This window comes from Trypanosoma brucei, chromosome 7, assembly GCF_000002445.2.
Source record: "Trypanosoma brucei brucei TREU927 chromosome 7, complete sequence".
In the NCBI taxonomy this organism is placed as follows: Eukaryota; Euglenozoa; class Kinetoplastea; order Trypanosomatida; family Trypanosomatidae; genus Trypanosoma; species Trypanosoma brucei.
In genome coordinates, this window is record NC_007280.1 from 1907401 (window position 1) to 1925143 (window position 17743).

General features: G+C 48.9%; 1 protein-coding gene and 1 non-coding gene across 2 annotated transcripts, besides 4 other annotated features; one reads left to right on the plus strand and one right to left on the minus strand.

Moving 5' to 3' along the window:
* Positions 1-7416: part of a sequence feature (sequence corresponds to BAC RPCI93-15M23) that runs on past the window's edge.
* Positions 3541-3613, plus strand: Tb927.7.6845. Its single transcript has one exon. It is a non-coding gene; the product is annotated as a tRNA-Lys (tRNA).
* Positions 7417-17743: part of a sequence feature (sequence corresponds to BAC RPCI93-25D22) that runs on past the window's edge.
* Positions 8815-8866: a sequence feature (A-rich).
* On the minus strand, positions 9251-11566 carry Tb927.7.6850 (trans-sialidase; the record flags this gene model as incomplete). Its single annotated transcript, XM_841212.1, has 1 exon — positions 9251-11566. The coding sequence occupies one exon, from the start codon at positions 11564-11566 to the stop codon at positions 9251-9253; it is 2316 nt and encodes a 771-aa protein (XP_846305.1).
* Positions 17732-17743: part of a sequence feature (C-rich) that runs on past the window's edge.

Genomic DNA, 17743 nt, shown 5'->3' on the forward strand with positions numbered 1-17743 from the left:
TGTATAAACATTTGTGCATAGTGGAAAAGAAAGCTTCATGTAAAAATGCCAGGGTATGCAAATATGTGGACTTAGCGTGATCTCTGAGCTATTGTCATTACGTTTATTAACTTCTCTATTTCGGAAAGGTGTCAGAGAAGATGCGGAGACTCTACTTTAATGAGTCTGCAGTACTGAGAAGGCGGAGCGTTTACTATTTCTACCTGCATTGTGAATCGTGCTCCTGGTTCAAATGATGTAGAAGTAACTTATACGGATCTCACGTTGTGAATGCACATCAACACGAATTGGAGACATCGGTTCTGCTAACGAAGTCAGGTTTTCACCATTGAATGGAGTTGTGCTAGTTTCAGGAACAACTGTCTGCCAATGGAGGTATGTAGACTAAACAAGTTGTGTGTTCCCTCGAAATACATGCCCGCGACATGCAATAGCACCAGTTAGTCTCACCTGTATATATGAAGGAACAATATGTCGTAGACAAATATTTCAGTCCATGCTTTGCCGCGAATTTTTTGCGCGTTCGATGCCGCAGTATTTTACGCAGCCCTTGACAGAAAAAACTATGTGAGAACAAGGGTAGTATAAAGGTAGTAGATTTTCGTTAATTTACAGTTGGGACATTCAAAAACATTGGAGTAGGAGGAAGTTTGTCCGTACGTGATGCATTACCCCACAAAGTACGGTCGCCACTTCCCGCGCGGGACGCTGTGCAACATCTGCGTTATACGCATAGAGAATGGTTTGTATCCAAGCGCTTGATGCTTCGAAAAGATGATGTGGTCGTTTTTCAACGCCGGATCGATCCAGGAGGTTGCTGAATAGTGGCTGGCTATGATCTCTGTTGTACCCTCCGAGAACGAAGTAGGACCTTAGGATTGCTGCTGCATCGAACCGATCACTAACATGGCGCCGTGCAGTGGAGCTGGAAATAGACAAGAAGCATACGTACAATATAAAGTTTGAATGTGTGATGTTACGTGTGATGTGACATGCCACCGTTTTGTTAGGGTATGCAACAATTCGGTGGGTATGTTTCTACATTTTTTTTCTGTAGCAAAAGAAAAAAACGGTCGAACGAAGGTGGGAACTTTCACTTTTTCTCCAACGAACAGCTGTACGGTGCTTGAAGCAGGAGGTGCGGGAAGTTATCCTCCGGCAAAGAAGTGATAGGCACTCTCTTTTCCCGCGTCACGGCGTCACAACAACGTTATCTACAAATGGAAGGGCCCGATGCAGAAAAGCTTCCCCTGAATCTTCAGAGGCAATAGCGGGGACCAGCGTGTGGGTATTGCCCAGTGTTGTATTTACACATAGCGTGGAAGATGTGCTACGTGTTGGTTGCAAACTTTGAGCACGTATAGCACATCGAAGTGGCATGTGAAACTACACAAAGCTAAATGCCACATGGTATTCTAAAGCTGCGACGCGGCACCGCCGGCTGCAGGATTCCACAGAAGTAACTACTATGCGCAGGGAATAGGTGTTTGTTCTAATTTTTTAATTCAGGGGAGGCGATAACCAAACGGTGGCGTGCGATTCGCCATCTTAGTCGCCATGTTGAAGCCGCTCCGTGACTATGCCTTGGTGCCTGTCGTATTCGCAACGGCAGGCAAATCGAAGGGAGGTAAAGAGAATGTTGAAACATTGTGTCGCGAAACAAGGTGATCGTCCTTGCCGCTGGTGGTATGTGGAAAACTGGAAGCATGTGTCTCACCCAGTGATGGTAATGAGGTGGGTTTGCAAATAGCGGGAAATTGCATCGTGTGACCCTTAGTCTATTTAATTCTTTTACCGTAGTAAATATCCCCGTCGCGGTGAAGGGGTTGACCACTTGCCTCGGTGCGAACCCCTGCAGAGGAACCAAATTTTCCCACAGATTTTTCCCGACACCACCTCCATTATCGCACCATCAGTCGCTACTGTCGCATTCAGAAGGAGGTTGAGAGCCAACGGCTCAGCGATGTTAACATTGCATTATCCATTTACGCTAGGCAACAAAAGTGAACAGGTGCAGCGCCAATGAAGCTTTTTAGAAAAGGTGTGGCGTTTGAGTGACTACCAATGCAAATGCAGGTGTGCGGCCATATTCAATGTCCGCCAACTCCCTTTGTCCTGAGGAGAGTCGAGCCTTGAACGACGTCTTCTATATAACATGACTGGTTTTTCAGCCTCCGAGTTTGTTTTTCTCCGTTACCTTCCGAGCGCACTTCACGAATCGGTAAAACTACGGCCTTGTGGAGGAGCGAAACACTTCCGTTGGGATTAACACAGTGAGGAAAGCTATCCGTTTTTTATGGTTTTCAACCAAGACCACCACGAAAAAGAATGCGCTGATGCCTTCGTACTTGCTCGTGATGGAATGAGCGATTTCGAAGGTGAGAAAATAGAAAGAGCTTTTAGAGGTGTAACCGCTGCGCTGCGGTTTTTGGATTACCAAGAGACCACCGGAACCTCAACCCGATCGCCCACAGGCTCGAATTCAAACGCAGAGCAGCGATCAAGCGGGAGTCATGAACCACTAGTAAGTGGAGAGGACACAAACTATCACCACGTCGTCTGCTTGGTCCGCTCACTGGATGGTGAGAAGGAAAACACACCCGTTAATTAACTTTAAATTACTTCCAAACACAACACTCTACATCTGCACAAATCAAGACAGAGACAAACACAGAGATGTCAGGAATCATATGTCGTTGTTTTTTTTTTTCGCTGTGCGTTTGACCTGCACTTGCCTTAGCGGGTTCCCTACAAGCCTTTTGCTTAATGTCGACTACGTGCCTTCTGTTCGCAACTGGGCTCACCCAGAGTTTTTTTCTATTTTGGTCCTGCTCCCATCCTACCCTCACTCGATTCTGCCGTTGCCGCTGCGGCTTCCGAAACGCACTTCTCGGCAGCAACTGCGGCAAGAGTCACCACATCCCCCGAAGACGAGGTCGCATGCAGGCGCTTAGCCTCCTATTCGATGGGAAACTGCTTTTTGGCATCGCGACGAGGTTACAGCGCCATCGGGGAGACTAGCACTGCAAGAACTCAAAGTCTTTTTTGGTACTGACACCCCAAACCGACATGCTTGACTAGGGAAAAGCTTGTTTCCCTTTCTCAAATATCGGAACTTCATTTTCAACACTTCATTTTACCCTGATTGAAGCACCGTGCCTTCCGTGGGATATTCAGAAAGGCAACCCCACCCACTCCGCTTTGTTCTTTTCCCTTCCGGCCGCCTCCTTGTATCCCGCAGCCGTTACCAACAGCGGTGGATCCGCGTATCTTGTTCCGTTTTTTTTTTCCAATTCCTGTGGCCCTTATTTCTCAGCGAGCTGCCTTTCTCTGAGGAAGACTTACCGAAGCGCCGCGTGTTCGGTTGCTGATTTGGCGGCTTTTCCACCCATAAGATGCTTTTCGCCTCCGAAGCCGATGACTGAATGACGGTAACGCCTCACCCACGCAGTGGGCGCGAAACATTCCACCGGGGAGGGCGGGGCGTGCGGTCCGCCGGCCGGTGCTCGTCCATAGTTCTTTTGCGCTGCCGGCCCCGCTGCCCTTCTAGCTCAGTCGGTAGAGCGCACGGCTCTTAACCGTGTGGTCGTGGGTTCGAGCCCCACGGGGGGTGCTTTTCCCGTTCGGTCCAGGTCGGGTTGGCACCGAAAAGTTGCCGACGTGACTGCGCCACCCCGTTCGCGCCCCTCACACCCGATGTATTCCATCTTGTTAGCACAATTCAGTCGTACCACCGACTCCCAACACAGCGGTTTGTACTAAGAGGCTTCTCAGTGCCCTCACGCTCTTCCCTGACCCTCCCCCCCCTTCGTAGGGAGGCCCGGTAGTTGTGTCAAACCGCCGCGCCTTTCAGTCAGTTATACCAGCAACCTTGACAAGGACTGGGCAACAGTGCCCGGCTTAGGCGGTTACCGAAAGGCAGGACCCTGGCGTGGGTGAAGTTGGCCATGGCACAGCAGCAGAAACGCAGAGACAAGCGCCGAAGCAGCAACACAAAGGGATTTTTTTTTCAACGTTAAGGACAGTGCCGGCACTTTGCTCTCCAGCAGCACGGAGCACGGGCCCTTGGGCCGGCAGCGAGACGGCAACCGCGCTCCGCGACCTTGGGCAATGGGTCACAACCAGCCGCAAGTCACCAGCGGAAAGGAAAAAAAAACTCTTGGGGGGATAAAAAGAAAGGGCCGTGCGAACGCGTCGTCGTTAATACCCCAAATTCCACATACCTCACTGGAAAGATGAATTTGGAGAGGAAGCAATAAAACGGAATACGCACCACCAAAAAGGGCAAGGGAAATGGACTGGAAGAGCGGCCAGAAATGACCCGGCAGGCTCCATCCGGGCGCCTTCGGGACGGTCGGACAACACAAAAGCCGCTACGCCACGGGGAGTGGCGGAGGGCGGCGTGCATAACGAAACTAACTTAAGATATCGGTACTTCTCCACCCTTTCAGTCGAGCGCATCCTTCTTTTTTAAAAAAAGCCGAGGCTCATAGCATAAGAATGCCCCTCAGCGCATTACTCAAACGTCAAAGCTGCATTACAGCGGCAGCTCCGCAGATATCTTTGCAACCGCGGAAAGGGGACTACAAATACTTTGGGAACTGCCCGAATATAGCCGCATCATTAACTTAACCCCCCCCCCACACACACACACACCTACACACATCAAAATTGTAACAACCTCAATTCTTTGAGTTTTGAGAAGCGGTTGTAACAAGGCTCTCAGTAAAGAACATAATTTCCGCGGCGCACAGCGCAAAGATAACCACGGTGCCGAGGTAGAGGCACGGATTCGGAACTGCGTGAACTCTTGAAATTTGCTTCCCAACTCATGCGAGGTCAACTGACTTCTAGAGGAAACTCTTGCCACAAAAGAAAGAGGGGGAGTAATATTCTGCTTTTGCCGTAGTTTGACTACTCTTATTGGATTACTTTTGCTATCTCTTTCCATTTCAAAGGTTCGGCAAATTGATTTGTTTATGGCTTTGGCGCCGGTTAGAACGACTTTCTTTTTTTTTCTTTCGAACTGAGAGTTTCTCTGCTACTAGAAAATATTGGCTTGGTTCCTCGCCCTGCAGCGGCCTTTTCTCTCGCAGAGAAATGTAACGCTCAGTCGTCACAATCTGAGAGAATTGTGGCGGAATACTTCCCTTACGAGGCGCGTCTAACACCCACGTGTCGCTTCAGGAGGTGAGATATACGTTGCGCTCTTCATACTAAAAGGTTGGCGCCATTGTTTTATACGGGTCACCGCGCACCTTTGGCATATCGATCATTCCCATACTTGAGCGCACGGGCACCACACGCACCTTGTCTCAATGCTCAAACCCATGGCTTATTTCATGATGCTCCCCCAATTTTTCGGAGCCTCTTCTAGTAACGGGTAGTACCAGGCTTCTAGCAGTAGGGTTGTTGCGTCCACCACCATATTTAGCAACATTAGTTGTGCTGCTTGGAGACCTTCTCTCCACATTTCCTCTGATTGGATTCACTCAGCTTCCTTTTTTTTCTTTTCATTTCCCGTTGGCAGACCTCACTTCCCCACTGCAGTTTCAGGAAACATGGGCTTCTGAAAGCAAACTCATGTTAGGACAACCCCTACTGCAGCATGCCAAATTGTCCGTTCAGTGCTGACCGCGTTGTGGTGCGATCTACTCCAGTTACATGCGGCCACAATTTTATTCCGGAGTATGCACTTGAATTTAGTCGAACTCGCCTTGCCCCCACGAGAACAGTGAAGTTTCACTGCGCCACTGTAAGACACCTTCTTGGACGATGTGGACAACCGTCGTTTCCAGCTCATCGAGGAAATTTTGCGTACTCCTCCGCTTCTCGAAGCAAAAGCATGTCGAGGTCAGGTCCATCCCGTTGCTCTCCAACTGATGAATTGTTGCGGTCACGTAATCATGGCCTGGCATTTCGGCGAGTCCTATTTTCATTCGGAAGCTTCCATGCGTTAAAGTTCATATGTCACCACCCCTGGCATTTCGTAATACGCCAGGCTGCCGTCGCGGAAGGAAACGGACAACAGACTAATTTGGGTCGCAGAATTTTCTCTCACGCACGACAAGCTGGAGGTGTCCTTCCCATGCCGAAAACAGCAGCGTAACCTCCATTGCTTATCAACGCTGAAGCCGCCACGCTACGGCGCAGTCCCTGGGGAAACTGGCGCAGGCGCTCAGCTACACCTAAGCGACGGAGGGCGTTGGATCCAGCCACCGCGTTAATACGGTTGATTTCATCGGCTCTATTCACCCTATTCCTCGAAAGACACAACCGTTGGCTGCGACACCGCCGGCGTTCCCTGTTATTACAACGATTTCGGCCCGCCCATGTAAGCGTGTTGCGCAGCCTACGGTGGTACACGGATTCTTTTTCTTTTTTTTTTGCGTAGGGCACCACTTTCTCTACAAGATATCACATACCCTCAACACTTTGACCATAGATGCGGCACTATCCCTGTACGAAAACAAAAAGAATACCGTTGCCCTTTTTTTTCTTTTACGCTGGATCTCCCACGTGTGCATCAATTCATCCAGAAGATTCGGATGCAAGAACGTACTCAGCCTTCACTCATTTCCCTTACCCCCGTTGATGTTGCTTTTGGTCTCCACTTTCCGTCATCTATTGTCATCATGCCACTTCCATTCATCCGCAGCGTGCGGTCCGGATACTAAATCGTAAGCTTCGTGGCAGCATCGCTAAGGCTGAATACTTTCAATAATGAGCCAATCCAACCCACACATTCCTCCCCCCCCCCTCCCTCCAATTCCTCTGCCATCCCGCCTCCACCATGCGACAGGCCATGCAGGCGGGGGGAAGTGTTCCGTTTTCATGGTTCAAAGTCGCCCTCGACCACCGTAACAAATCTCAAAACCCCAACAGAAAAATGGAGCTATCACTTCAATTCCTCCACTATGCTCAGAGCACGCCTGACCTCCAGCCCCTTTGATCTTCTGTGCCTATCGCCTCCATTGCCGACATCAAGCCCTGGCGGTGTTTCCATTCCATTCCATCCCGCTCCGCTCCTCAGCCAAAGCAACCTCAAAACGCCACTTACCTTTCCACCATACCTTCCACACATTAACCCATTATGACCGATTCCTTCGGTTAGATCAGGATCATTTTCCTCGTTTGTTTCTCCTGCAGTAGCGGTGTCAGAATCCCTCCCCCCCCCTGAACGGCAATGAATGTAATGCAGTGCCCGGTCCGAACCCTTTATCTTACGGGCGGCATGTTACCACCCACCAGCACTGCTTCCCCTTATTCCACTACTTGTGCTTCCCGCAACGCTGGAGACTTTCGCCCAAGAAACGATGTGATGTCCGTGGTCTACGAATATTTCCCTAAGCGTCTTTTGCTTCAACAAAGTTGTAAGCCTATGCGCCTTGACGTTGGGCACGGAGGGGACACATTCACAGCAAAGAGGAACCCACTTCCCACGGCACATTATGTAGAAGCTAATTGCAACAATCTCATTCCCGGCTATGAGGCGAAAGCTCGCACGACTAGTTAGTCCCTTCGAAGTCGATGCCGGTAAAGACAAAGGGCATGGACAAATAGAAAGTGAACCCCAGAACTACCACTCCTCATACCGGCAACGTCAGTCGTTACCAGTGAGCTTAACGTCAGTACTAGCGTCTCTGGGAGCACACATACATACCATACATACGTAGATACCGCAGCGCTCTGGTTGTCAGCCTTACTCCCCAGGAGCTGCACCACTCCAAATAATAATGCTCAATCACGCATTGCGGAAGAACAAAATATCTGCATTTGTGTGTGAGCATGGCAACGAACATAGAGTTATGAGCGAATAAGAGTCTGTCATCACCCCAAACCAAAATGAAGAGCACCCACTAAACTTACAAACACCCTAAAAAACTCAGTATTTTGTGGTAAACCAAGGAGAATTCAACTCAGTTCACACACTGGGCCCAGACATCCGCCAACCTCACCTTCGGAGCCACCGAGGGTTTTCTCCTCTGCGGTGTTCTCTCACATTCTTTAAAACCACCCACAACGTCAACAACAGACTAAATGAGATGCTGTACCACATAATGCGCGCGAGCGTTCGCACATCTATGTGTGCCAACCCCAAACGAAAGTAGTGGCAAACCAGCGGCCAAGCTGGTGCTCAACAACTCGAAATACGGTGCGAATGAAACCGAACACTGTGCTCACAAATGTGGCGGGAAGGCAAAGGAAAGCAAATGCGCGCCACGCCACAATACTTGCAGGAGCCGCAAAGGGGCGGGTAGAGGAATGCCCTTTCCGATAACGTACAGCACTCCTGAGTTAATCAAATGCGGTCACAACACCTCATCCGACAGCACACGCAGTTCAAATGACTTCCGTGGCGTGCAAGAACAAAACTCATGTTCATGCGCCCGTGGGACATTCTACCAACGGACGAGCATAATACGAAAAAGAAGAGAAAGAAACATAAACCCAGGGAAGAGAAATAAGTAATAGGAAAAGATATAGGAGAAACCGCACCTCGCTACTACGGCCGCGACACTCGGTGGCACACAAGCATGTGCAAAACGGAAAAGAAGCGGGGGTAAAATTCACCTCGATGAGGTTCGCAACGCAGAAATGTTCGTTGACAAAAGAGAAAAAAATAGTTATTTGAAACGTCGCACTCTGTGTGCGTGAGTGTGTGTTATTCCTTTTTTGGAAACAGTAACCCATGCTATGTCTAATAGGAAGAAGAGAAACATATATTTTTCGATAATGGATGTTCATAATTTAAATGTAAAAACAAAACAGGAAGGAACCATGCGTACAAACAAGGTGTTCTTGGAACACTCAAAAAATAAATAAAAAATAAAAATAAAAATAGAGAAAAATAGAGAAAAATAAACCTCGGAAGTTTGGTTGTGCATAAAAGGGGAAATGGAATGTAAAGATTACACACCACATGCAATGTTGCTGACTCAGTTTCACGAATGGAGGGTGGCGACGAACCGTACGTGAGGGGAGCAGAAGGGTCCCATCGCGCCACGAATGCTACCATCCCCGTCCTCAACTAGTGGGCATCAACACAGAACAGCACGCATACATGCATGTTTCGCCCTCCTCACCCCGTACGCCTCCTCCCTTAGGTAACTATTATCCTCCAAATAAAAATTAAAAATGTCTGCACTAGTAAACAAAAAAAATACGTTAACAAGTAGAGGCGGTGCCTCTACAGGTGAGAGTAGACCCACCCAAGGGACAAGAAAAAACACATACGTACTGGAGAACGTCAAATCGCCAACACATACATTAAGATCAGCAGACAACATAACCGAGGTGCGCTCATACCTTCGGGGATACCAACTGCACTGACGACCGGTTGTATCTTTTCCCTGTTGCTATATAGCAGTTGCAGTTCGTCCTCATCGAGCTTTCGATTGTACAGAAGAACATTTCTGACGATCACATTATTGCCTCCCTCCCCACTGTCATTTACCGGCGCTCCAATAAAAAAGTGTGAGAGATGTAGATGTGCAGAAGATTCAGAAGCGCCTACACTCACTTCTTTTATTATGAGCTCTCCATTGACATGAGCATCCACTTTACCATCACGCAGTGTGAGCGCAATCTGATGGGTTTGATTCCAATCCATCGACGTGGTTGGGCCCTCTTTACGGACGGAGCCGTACGTTAGGACCCACTTCTTGCCGCCAACTGTGAGACTCAAAGTTTCGCTCGTTTTCCCCTCTGCGTTTGAAAATCCCATCAGCGGTGCCTCCGCCTTCGGTTCCCCCGCGAACCGAACGGTGGCAAGCAGCGTAAAGTGCGTGTTGGCGAAGTAATACCTCTGGTCCTGTCCCTGCTCGCTCACAGGCCACAGCACACGGCTGTTTCTTTTGCCTCCCAGCTGCACGCCTTCCGAAACCTTCACACCATCAGAGATACTGGCATTCACGCAGTCGTACACATCAGCCCACACACTCGCACCAACAGGGCCGGCGAGTAAACCAACAAGGCCATCGGTAGGGACACCGGAGCAGGTGGGGTCGTTCTTTTTCCGTGATGAAGAGCAAAGGCCAGCAAGTAAGGCGTCCTGGGCCTTCCATTTCCGCACCGTCGCGTTAACCTTCTCCAACTCATCCACAAGGTGCACAAGATGAAGACCATACACTTCGTCAATGTTCTGCTCGTGCAGACAATAAAGCAGTCCATCACGGGCCAACAGCAAAGAACTGTAAGCGCTGTTATCGTCGCCCTCCGATATCTGGCCAACAAGCCACATACGGTTACCATCTGTCATCCACAGCTGTAGACGGTCCCGGCTCCATGCCCCCTTTGTGTTTTTCGGGTGGGTAATCAACATCACAGGCACATCCCCAAGCGTCACAGTAATAAGAGCCCCCGAACTACCGGGATAGTTGGCCGTTGGAGACGGTTTCGTACGGTCGGGTGAGTTCCCAATTACGCGGGAAATCGTTCCGAGTGATTCCTCCCACGTTGCCCCAAGGTTGTTAGATTCGAACACCTTGCGGAACCCACCTTCTACGTTAACGCCAGAAGTGTCTGTCCGCGCGCTCATCAGCAGTTTCCCATTCCACTCAGTAAGAGAAGCTTCCGATGTGAGAAGCGCCGTTTCACCACGGGCAAAATGCCAACTCACACCATCGTCAACAGAGTACATAACCATGCTTACAACGGCATTGTCTTCATTCCTCGCCTGCACCGGAAACAATATTGTACCGTTCAATGTTACAACGCCGTTACCAGCTCCTCCAATGAACTGCGTGCCCTTGCTTCCTGCAACAGTGAAGTCGTAGAGGGGTTTCAGTGGTGTCTTTGTCCAAGAGATCCGCACATCACTGGTTTTACCGTCGGCACCCTTAGTCACTACACCCTTGTACATGAAAGGTTCCCAATCCGCTATACCCGCTGCGTTGTTTTCGTTGTGCCAATACCCCTTCGTGACATTGTATCTTGCCACAAGCACAAAGACACTGTCCGCCTTAGCAACGACAGTAGGATCCACAACACGAGAGTATGTGGGATCCACGCGACCATTTTCAATGATGACCTCTGTTTTCCATGTTTTGCCCCCGTCCGCACTGTATTTAGCAACGGTGTCGGTGAAGAAGTAATCCGTGGAGGTAAGATACCGGGCATCACCAATACCCATCAGCACCCCATCAACCTCAACAAACGAAGGAATACGAAAGGAATGCACAGTGCGCTCTACCTTATCACTACCCTCAATAGCAGATGAAAGTATCTTCGTTTTGCCGAGCGTTATGTACCCACCTGTCATTCGAGCGAACCATTCGCTACGCTTCTCAGACCCTCCCCAGGGACCTTTCTCTTCTTTGAACCATCTCTCCCATTCCTTATCATACTTATCCTTCCAATTGGGTCCATCCTGCCACCACCACACTTCACCATCCTTCTCGCTCAGCTTCTTTCTCAAAGCCCACGCACCGCCGGACAGAAATGCCTCACGCGTCGTCCCCTTGCCCGCAGCCTTGGAAGTCAGAGCGCAGCAGTGACAAACTGCAGTGAAAATCAACAGCAGTCTCGAGATTGGCATGCGCATTTGTTGGTGGAGTTCCTCCATTCCTCCGACGGAGTGGATGTTTTGTGAGCAGAAACAGCTGATATGTCCGGATGCAGGCGGTAATCCCAGGACCTCGCACCTTACGCTGACGCAGCTTAGTATGATTGGCTTCTACGGCACGTCCACAACAGGATAATGCACCGTTGTCTTGCAAAGGGAAGCACAAAAAAACGGACAAAATGGAAACAGCAATGAAAATGGAAATCAAAAATGCAACTAGCGTAGTGGTTGGGAAAGAAGTGCAATCTGCAAAGTTAGAGAAACGCACAGGAGAGGCGATTGCACCTTTCCTTCAAGAATACGATGTTGTGGAGTACCTGCGTGTAAAGCAGGATACGGGTGCCAACTGTGATAGAGGTCATGACACCTGACTGCTCAACACTTATATCGCGAGGTAGTGGTACAAGTTCTTCTAATGCAAAGGGCAGTCTCCTGTCACGCTAAAAATACTTAGTGTATATCGTTTTTCCGTGCACGACGCTACCCACCTCCAATCGCACTCTCTGACAGGGCCAGGTGACATTAAAAGGAAAATGTGAAGAGGAAGCACCAAGAACACCTCCCGAGGCGGGGTTGAAATCTCTTGGGCTGAAGCTGTGGATGTGCCCCTAGAGAACGCAACATCCCGCCTTCAACTATCCCCTCCCCCTCGTGGTGCACATGACGGGCACCGACACCATTGACTCGGGCACGACCTAGCGACAGTGAAGGTACAACCAAACAGCAATGCCACTACACAAGCAGCGGCACCGCCACGCCTAAGACCCTCTTCCCAGTGGAAGCTTGAACTCGAAACCACAATGGCGTAGATCCTCGTCTCTTCCATCAGTAGTTGATGAAAATATGTGTGTCGGTTTTCCGTTCCGGCAAATGGCACTGAGTGCTCTTGCGGGTGGTCCACCACCTTATGGCGTGCTAGACACTGTCCACAGAAGTAAAACTATACCCATACACTCCGGCAAAAGCATGTTTACAGTGCCGATATGTTACGAAACCCCCATGACATGGGTCAACCAAAGGACCACGGCGTGGGGCATATTTACGTAAAGCGAATACAATCAAGACTAAACACAAGCACGCACGCAGACACACCCGCACGTGCGCAAACAACCCGATACTTAGTGAAGACAAAAATGATGACCAGAAAACACCGTCAAAACTGCTATTTACTGCTCGCTGAGGACAGCACTAATCCACTTACCTGCGACAACGGCCGATTCACAGGGTAGAGAGAGCAACCCCTCGAATTCAATATAGTGAGCGAAAGACCAACAAAGACTCCCGTGTTATTTACTTCATTTGTCAAGCATATACTCGTTGTGGGCACACTCAGTTGACCGTGCCTTCGGAGTCGGACAGAACAGTATTCGAACCACAAGCGGCGCCCGCCATATCGCCACGTCTGTGCGGTCATCTGCTGCAGACGGCGCTCCCGGCGTCTCAGTCGCACGTTCCCAGAAGATCTCGAAAACTTCCTTCCAGTTACAAAACTTCCGCGCTTCGCATGGTGCACTTATCCCACAACCTTAACATTTGGGCACATTTCTTGGAAGGATTGCAGAAAGTACTCAACATCGCCAGGGCGAGGGGAAACGCCGCCGAACGAAACCGCGTAGGCACAGTCGCTATCAGGACGGTCACATTGACAAATGCCGGCCTTCGGTCTCCATGAAAATTGTGCCCGAAAACTCGGGCACGTACATCATTTATTTTTAGTTGTCGAAGCATTGCCTATTTGCTCTGTTACTGTGCCGCTCCACCTTTCGCACGTTTATTGCACGACCGAACAAACCCCCGTTGACCTTCCCGTCTATCAGTGTACACTCAGATCCGGGTGAGGCACCTCGTTCTTCCTGTATTCATCGATCTTTGAATTTCCCTATATTACTTTTCCATTGTTTCAATTTGGACCTGAACCCAACAACCCCTGCTGGTAGAGACTTGACATCTTTCACTATTGGTCCAACACGTAAGTAAATGTAGTGTCTTGGTATTCCAGGCATACCACCTGAGCGGCTTACCACGCTTATGTAACAGGAAAACCACATTTTTTTTTTTAACGAACAGCGGCGGGCAGCCTGTGCGTTAGGTGTCGATGGGGGAGTAGTCGTTTTCATAAAAGATTTTTCTTTTTTACTTGATAAACCATGCAGATGCGCGATCATCCACTGACTCTGCAAAGAGAATAAGCGTAAATCAAGATGCCAACACATAGCGTCTTGCCCCAGGACAGCGTTGTATTGCACATGAAAAACTCTGTTCTCACCACTAAGCATTTTTCGCTAATTGGTCGGCGGTGGTGAAAATCCACTTTTTGTTTCTAGGAGCGAGTCAGGGTGGTGAACAGACCGGCTCTCGTTCCAAATAAACTACAAACTTCATCATGCGAAAAGCGTGTCACTTAGTGATAGCGTGATCGGACACGTAGCGTCGAAGTGGCGAAGCACCCCTCCCCTGGTGCAAGAAGTCTTCTAATTGAAAAACTTTGTTTCGTCCGTCGTCACCGGCTGCACACCCCCTCCCGATGGCGTACTTGATCTAACACAGCGTGAACAATCACGGGCACTTTCAATGTATTCACTCCCTCCATTCACCAAGCATAGCCACTATACTTTGTGAATCATAAATTTGGGTGAGTTCGATTGCCGTGATACCACAACGGAATGTTGCGCCCAACTAATTAGCGTATTTATGCTCCCTCGACAGCGAGGTACGTTCGTCCATCCTGCACCGGGTGGTAGTGTTTTAGAAAGGGAGAAAGGAAAGTTTTGGATTTCCATGCAGACAACTATTACCTACTGCCTAGATTTTGTTCTTTAAATGCAGGAAAAAAATAAAAACGTCCTTCCGCTCGAAAAGGAAGTGCAATGGTAGAAACTGTGATTCAAATCCAAAAGCCTAGGTATGTGATTCACCACCCACAAATGAGCAACAAACAACACAGGTTCTGCGTCAGCGCATCAGACTTAACACGGCGTTCCATGTTCCTTCAGTGCAACGTAAATTCAGGAAGAGCAACAAGGGAACGCTAAATTGCATAGCCTGATGGAAGTGAATGCACCACAACTGCCTGAAATGAAACACTACCGTCCCTCCCCATATTAGTATGCACTCCGAACTACGTTGCATACTTGTATTATCCCTTTGGCCTTGTAACTCATGTAACCAGAACCTTACCCTTATCCCCCTAAACGCAGCTTAGGCAGGGATGCAATGAACTGGACCTCACTACTCAGCCATTGCAGGTGCACAACCACAAGACTACAACACCCAGTTTACCACGGTGTATAAGCTTTAGCACCACAGCACGTGAGAAAGGAAAGATAACCAAAACAACGTCCGCAAATGTCACTGGGAAGCTGCGTCATTACTATTCAGATATGCTCCTGGGAAACTGCTTCAGCATTTAGCCCGCAACGGTGACGAAACCCTCCCCTCCATTGGGTAGTTTCTCAGCGGTGCTCGCGTCACATTGAATGTTCAGCTCAAATCCATAGCCGAGCCTCCATAGTAGTTGCGATGCCCTCGGAAACTTATGCGTAACCCTGATTTGCCTTGCTTCTGTATGTAATCTGTCACCTTCACTACGGTATCCTTCAGTCGCCCCAACGGATTTCTGAACAGCGTGCGGGAGCACTATATCACAGGCACGCCAGTACGAGGATGACTATGCCTAACTTGTTGCCGAGTGGGACCGTACCACAAAGCAAAGGTGCTGCGTCACCGGCATCCGATTTCGCCGTAATTGTCCACCATTGTTTCTCTATGTGCCCTCTCCCCCCCCCCCCCGATCCCCCACGCCACGCAGAGAATCCGGCAGCGCATAAACCCCACAAGATGTGCCATCGTGCATACTAATAAACCGTCAACATTTTCCCGTATAAATTTTTTACGGACTCTTCCAGCTCCGTGTGTGCACCCCTGGAGAACCTGTTCTTCGATCTCCTCCTTGGAATAGTCCTGAAGGACTCACTTTCCCGCCAGCTGCGAACCGGCATTACACGTATATGCAACGTCATCCCATCAACAATGCAGGAACCGCTCCACTCCATGATCAGCACATTTGATTTAGAGCGTGTCATTACATCGTGAATAAGCATGTGTTTTGTTTCCTTATCGAACAGCAAAGGACGGCCCACAGAGTCCTCTAAGCAAGCGCTCCAGGTGTCGAGAGCATTCCCCTTACATCTCGATTGTCACTTGTGTCACAGAGGTCTGTAGAGTAACATCCCGCCCTATGTCCGCAGCTTTCGGATACGTTTTCAAAGCGCAAATGACGATGCGGGGTTTGAGTATCACTCCGCCGCTGTCACAACAATGGCAGCCATCGCCCAGACCCTCTTCCCTCAGTGCTCAACAAACAAAAAACAGTGTCATAGAATGTCATGTGTGATGTCAAATGCGGCACTGAAGCACTGACTCCCCGTTACATCCACCACAACAGAACGTACGATAAAATAATAAAAAGTCACTAGTGTTTGACGAAGGTCATTGTTCATACAGTCGGTCCCAAAAAGATACGTGGTCTCTGATCCGCTACAACGACAGCAGAATATGTTAATGCCCCCACTTTGATGTGACATCCACACCCGAAAGCTTTTACTAGTGCAAGTGTATTGCAGATGGCACCATAAATTCTGCGTGTGTGGGGGGAGGGGGTCGAAATGTCGAGAAGTAAGCAACAAAGATCGCTGCATGACACTTGGCGAGTGCAGATAAAACGTTGTAGCCTCAAAAATATTCCACGTCCACATGTCAAGTTCAAAAATCAAGTGTTGATTTGAGAATCGTGTATACTCATATCCACTTTCAATTACATTTGATCTCTGCCACTAGAAACGCTATCATATAATCATGCACATGATAAGATTTAAAAAATGCATGGGACCGGGAGACTGCATATGGGCAACAAAAGATCAGTGGCCGGGGAATAAGAATAACAAGGCTCAGTTAATCTTTCTTCCGAATGGTGTTGTGCTACCCATAATTCAAAGCACGGTTTTAATACGGGTTCTAATTGCGCGACAAATGCTTTCACTGCTCTGCCTCACAGAACAACTGCATTAAAACCACTGCTAGTTAGAGGTTATGACCCCAGCGCTGCTGAAAGTAACCTCCTTCGGGGGCCGCGGTGTCATTGCTCGATGAAATATTATGTCCTTATGGTTAGTTGGGTCGAAAGACGCTCTCCTCGTTTGTTGCGTCCATGAAACAAAGTGTTCAGGAGTTCGTTAAAAAAAAAAACTGGGGCGGATTGCACAACTCCCTCGCAAAGCACACTCGATGCTACTAATAATTCTACAAGGCACCACAGCAGCACCTGCACCCGATATTTAACAAGCAGCGCACGATGAATCTCCAACAGAATGTTGCATGTAGACATCGGGTGTCGAGCGATCGAATGCAGATAGCTGCATCAATATAAAAATACATATCCGAGATACAGGGGAAATCCCACGTACCTACGTGTAAACTATTGTTGCGTATCACTGATTTTAAATCAGGAAAGTTCCCGCTGCTCTGCGACAGACAGAGCGGGACTACATGTTCATATGGACTTTCTTTTGCGCATATTCACCGTGTATTTCCCTAGCGTTAAACACCCTAGAAAGAGTGATTTGCTGCTTTCACCAACTTCAAAATTACATCCCCTCCCAATGGCTGTGAACGCCATGCGCCGAAGCTTTAAATTGATCATGGCACATCATCAGCCGCCACTGTGCATTTCAGTGAATGCGAACCTGTTCGTTAGGCAAATAGTGGCAAACCATTTTTATTTTTATTTAGCATTCTGTGCTGAACCGCGTATATGCTTGCTCCAAAGAATAGAGCCGCTCGCAAACCATTGCCTCCATCGTATATTATTTATTTATTTACGAATGGGGAAATACACGCGGCCGTCGCCCAGTATTCGCATAGAAATATATTGCGAATGTCTGCAGTCCTCATAGCAATCCCTTAAGCACCACCGTGACGTCAGACGAGGCCAGTTGGCTGTCACGTCTTAGAAAGAATGGCGCGATCGAAGCTAGAATCGATGCAATGCCCACTCCTCCTAATAGCGTGAAGTGTTTTCATAAACCTACCCAGACCCACTACTCCCGGGACATGGAGCACATTTTAATTTAGCAAGAATCCAGCAGCCTGCATCTGATACTTGCCCATCCCCCCCCCCCC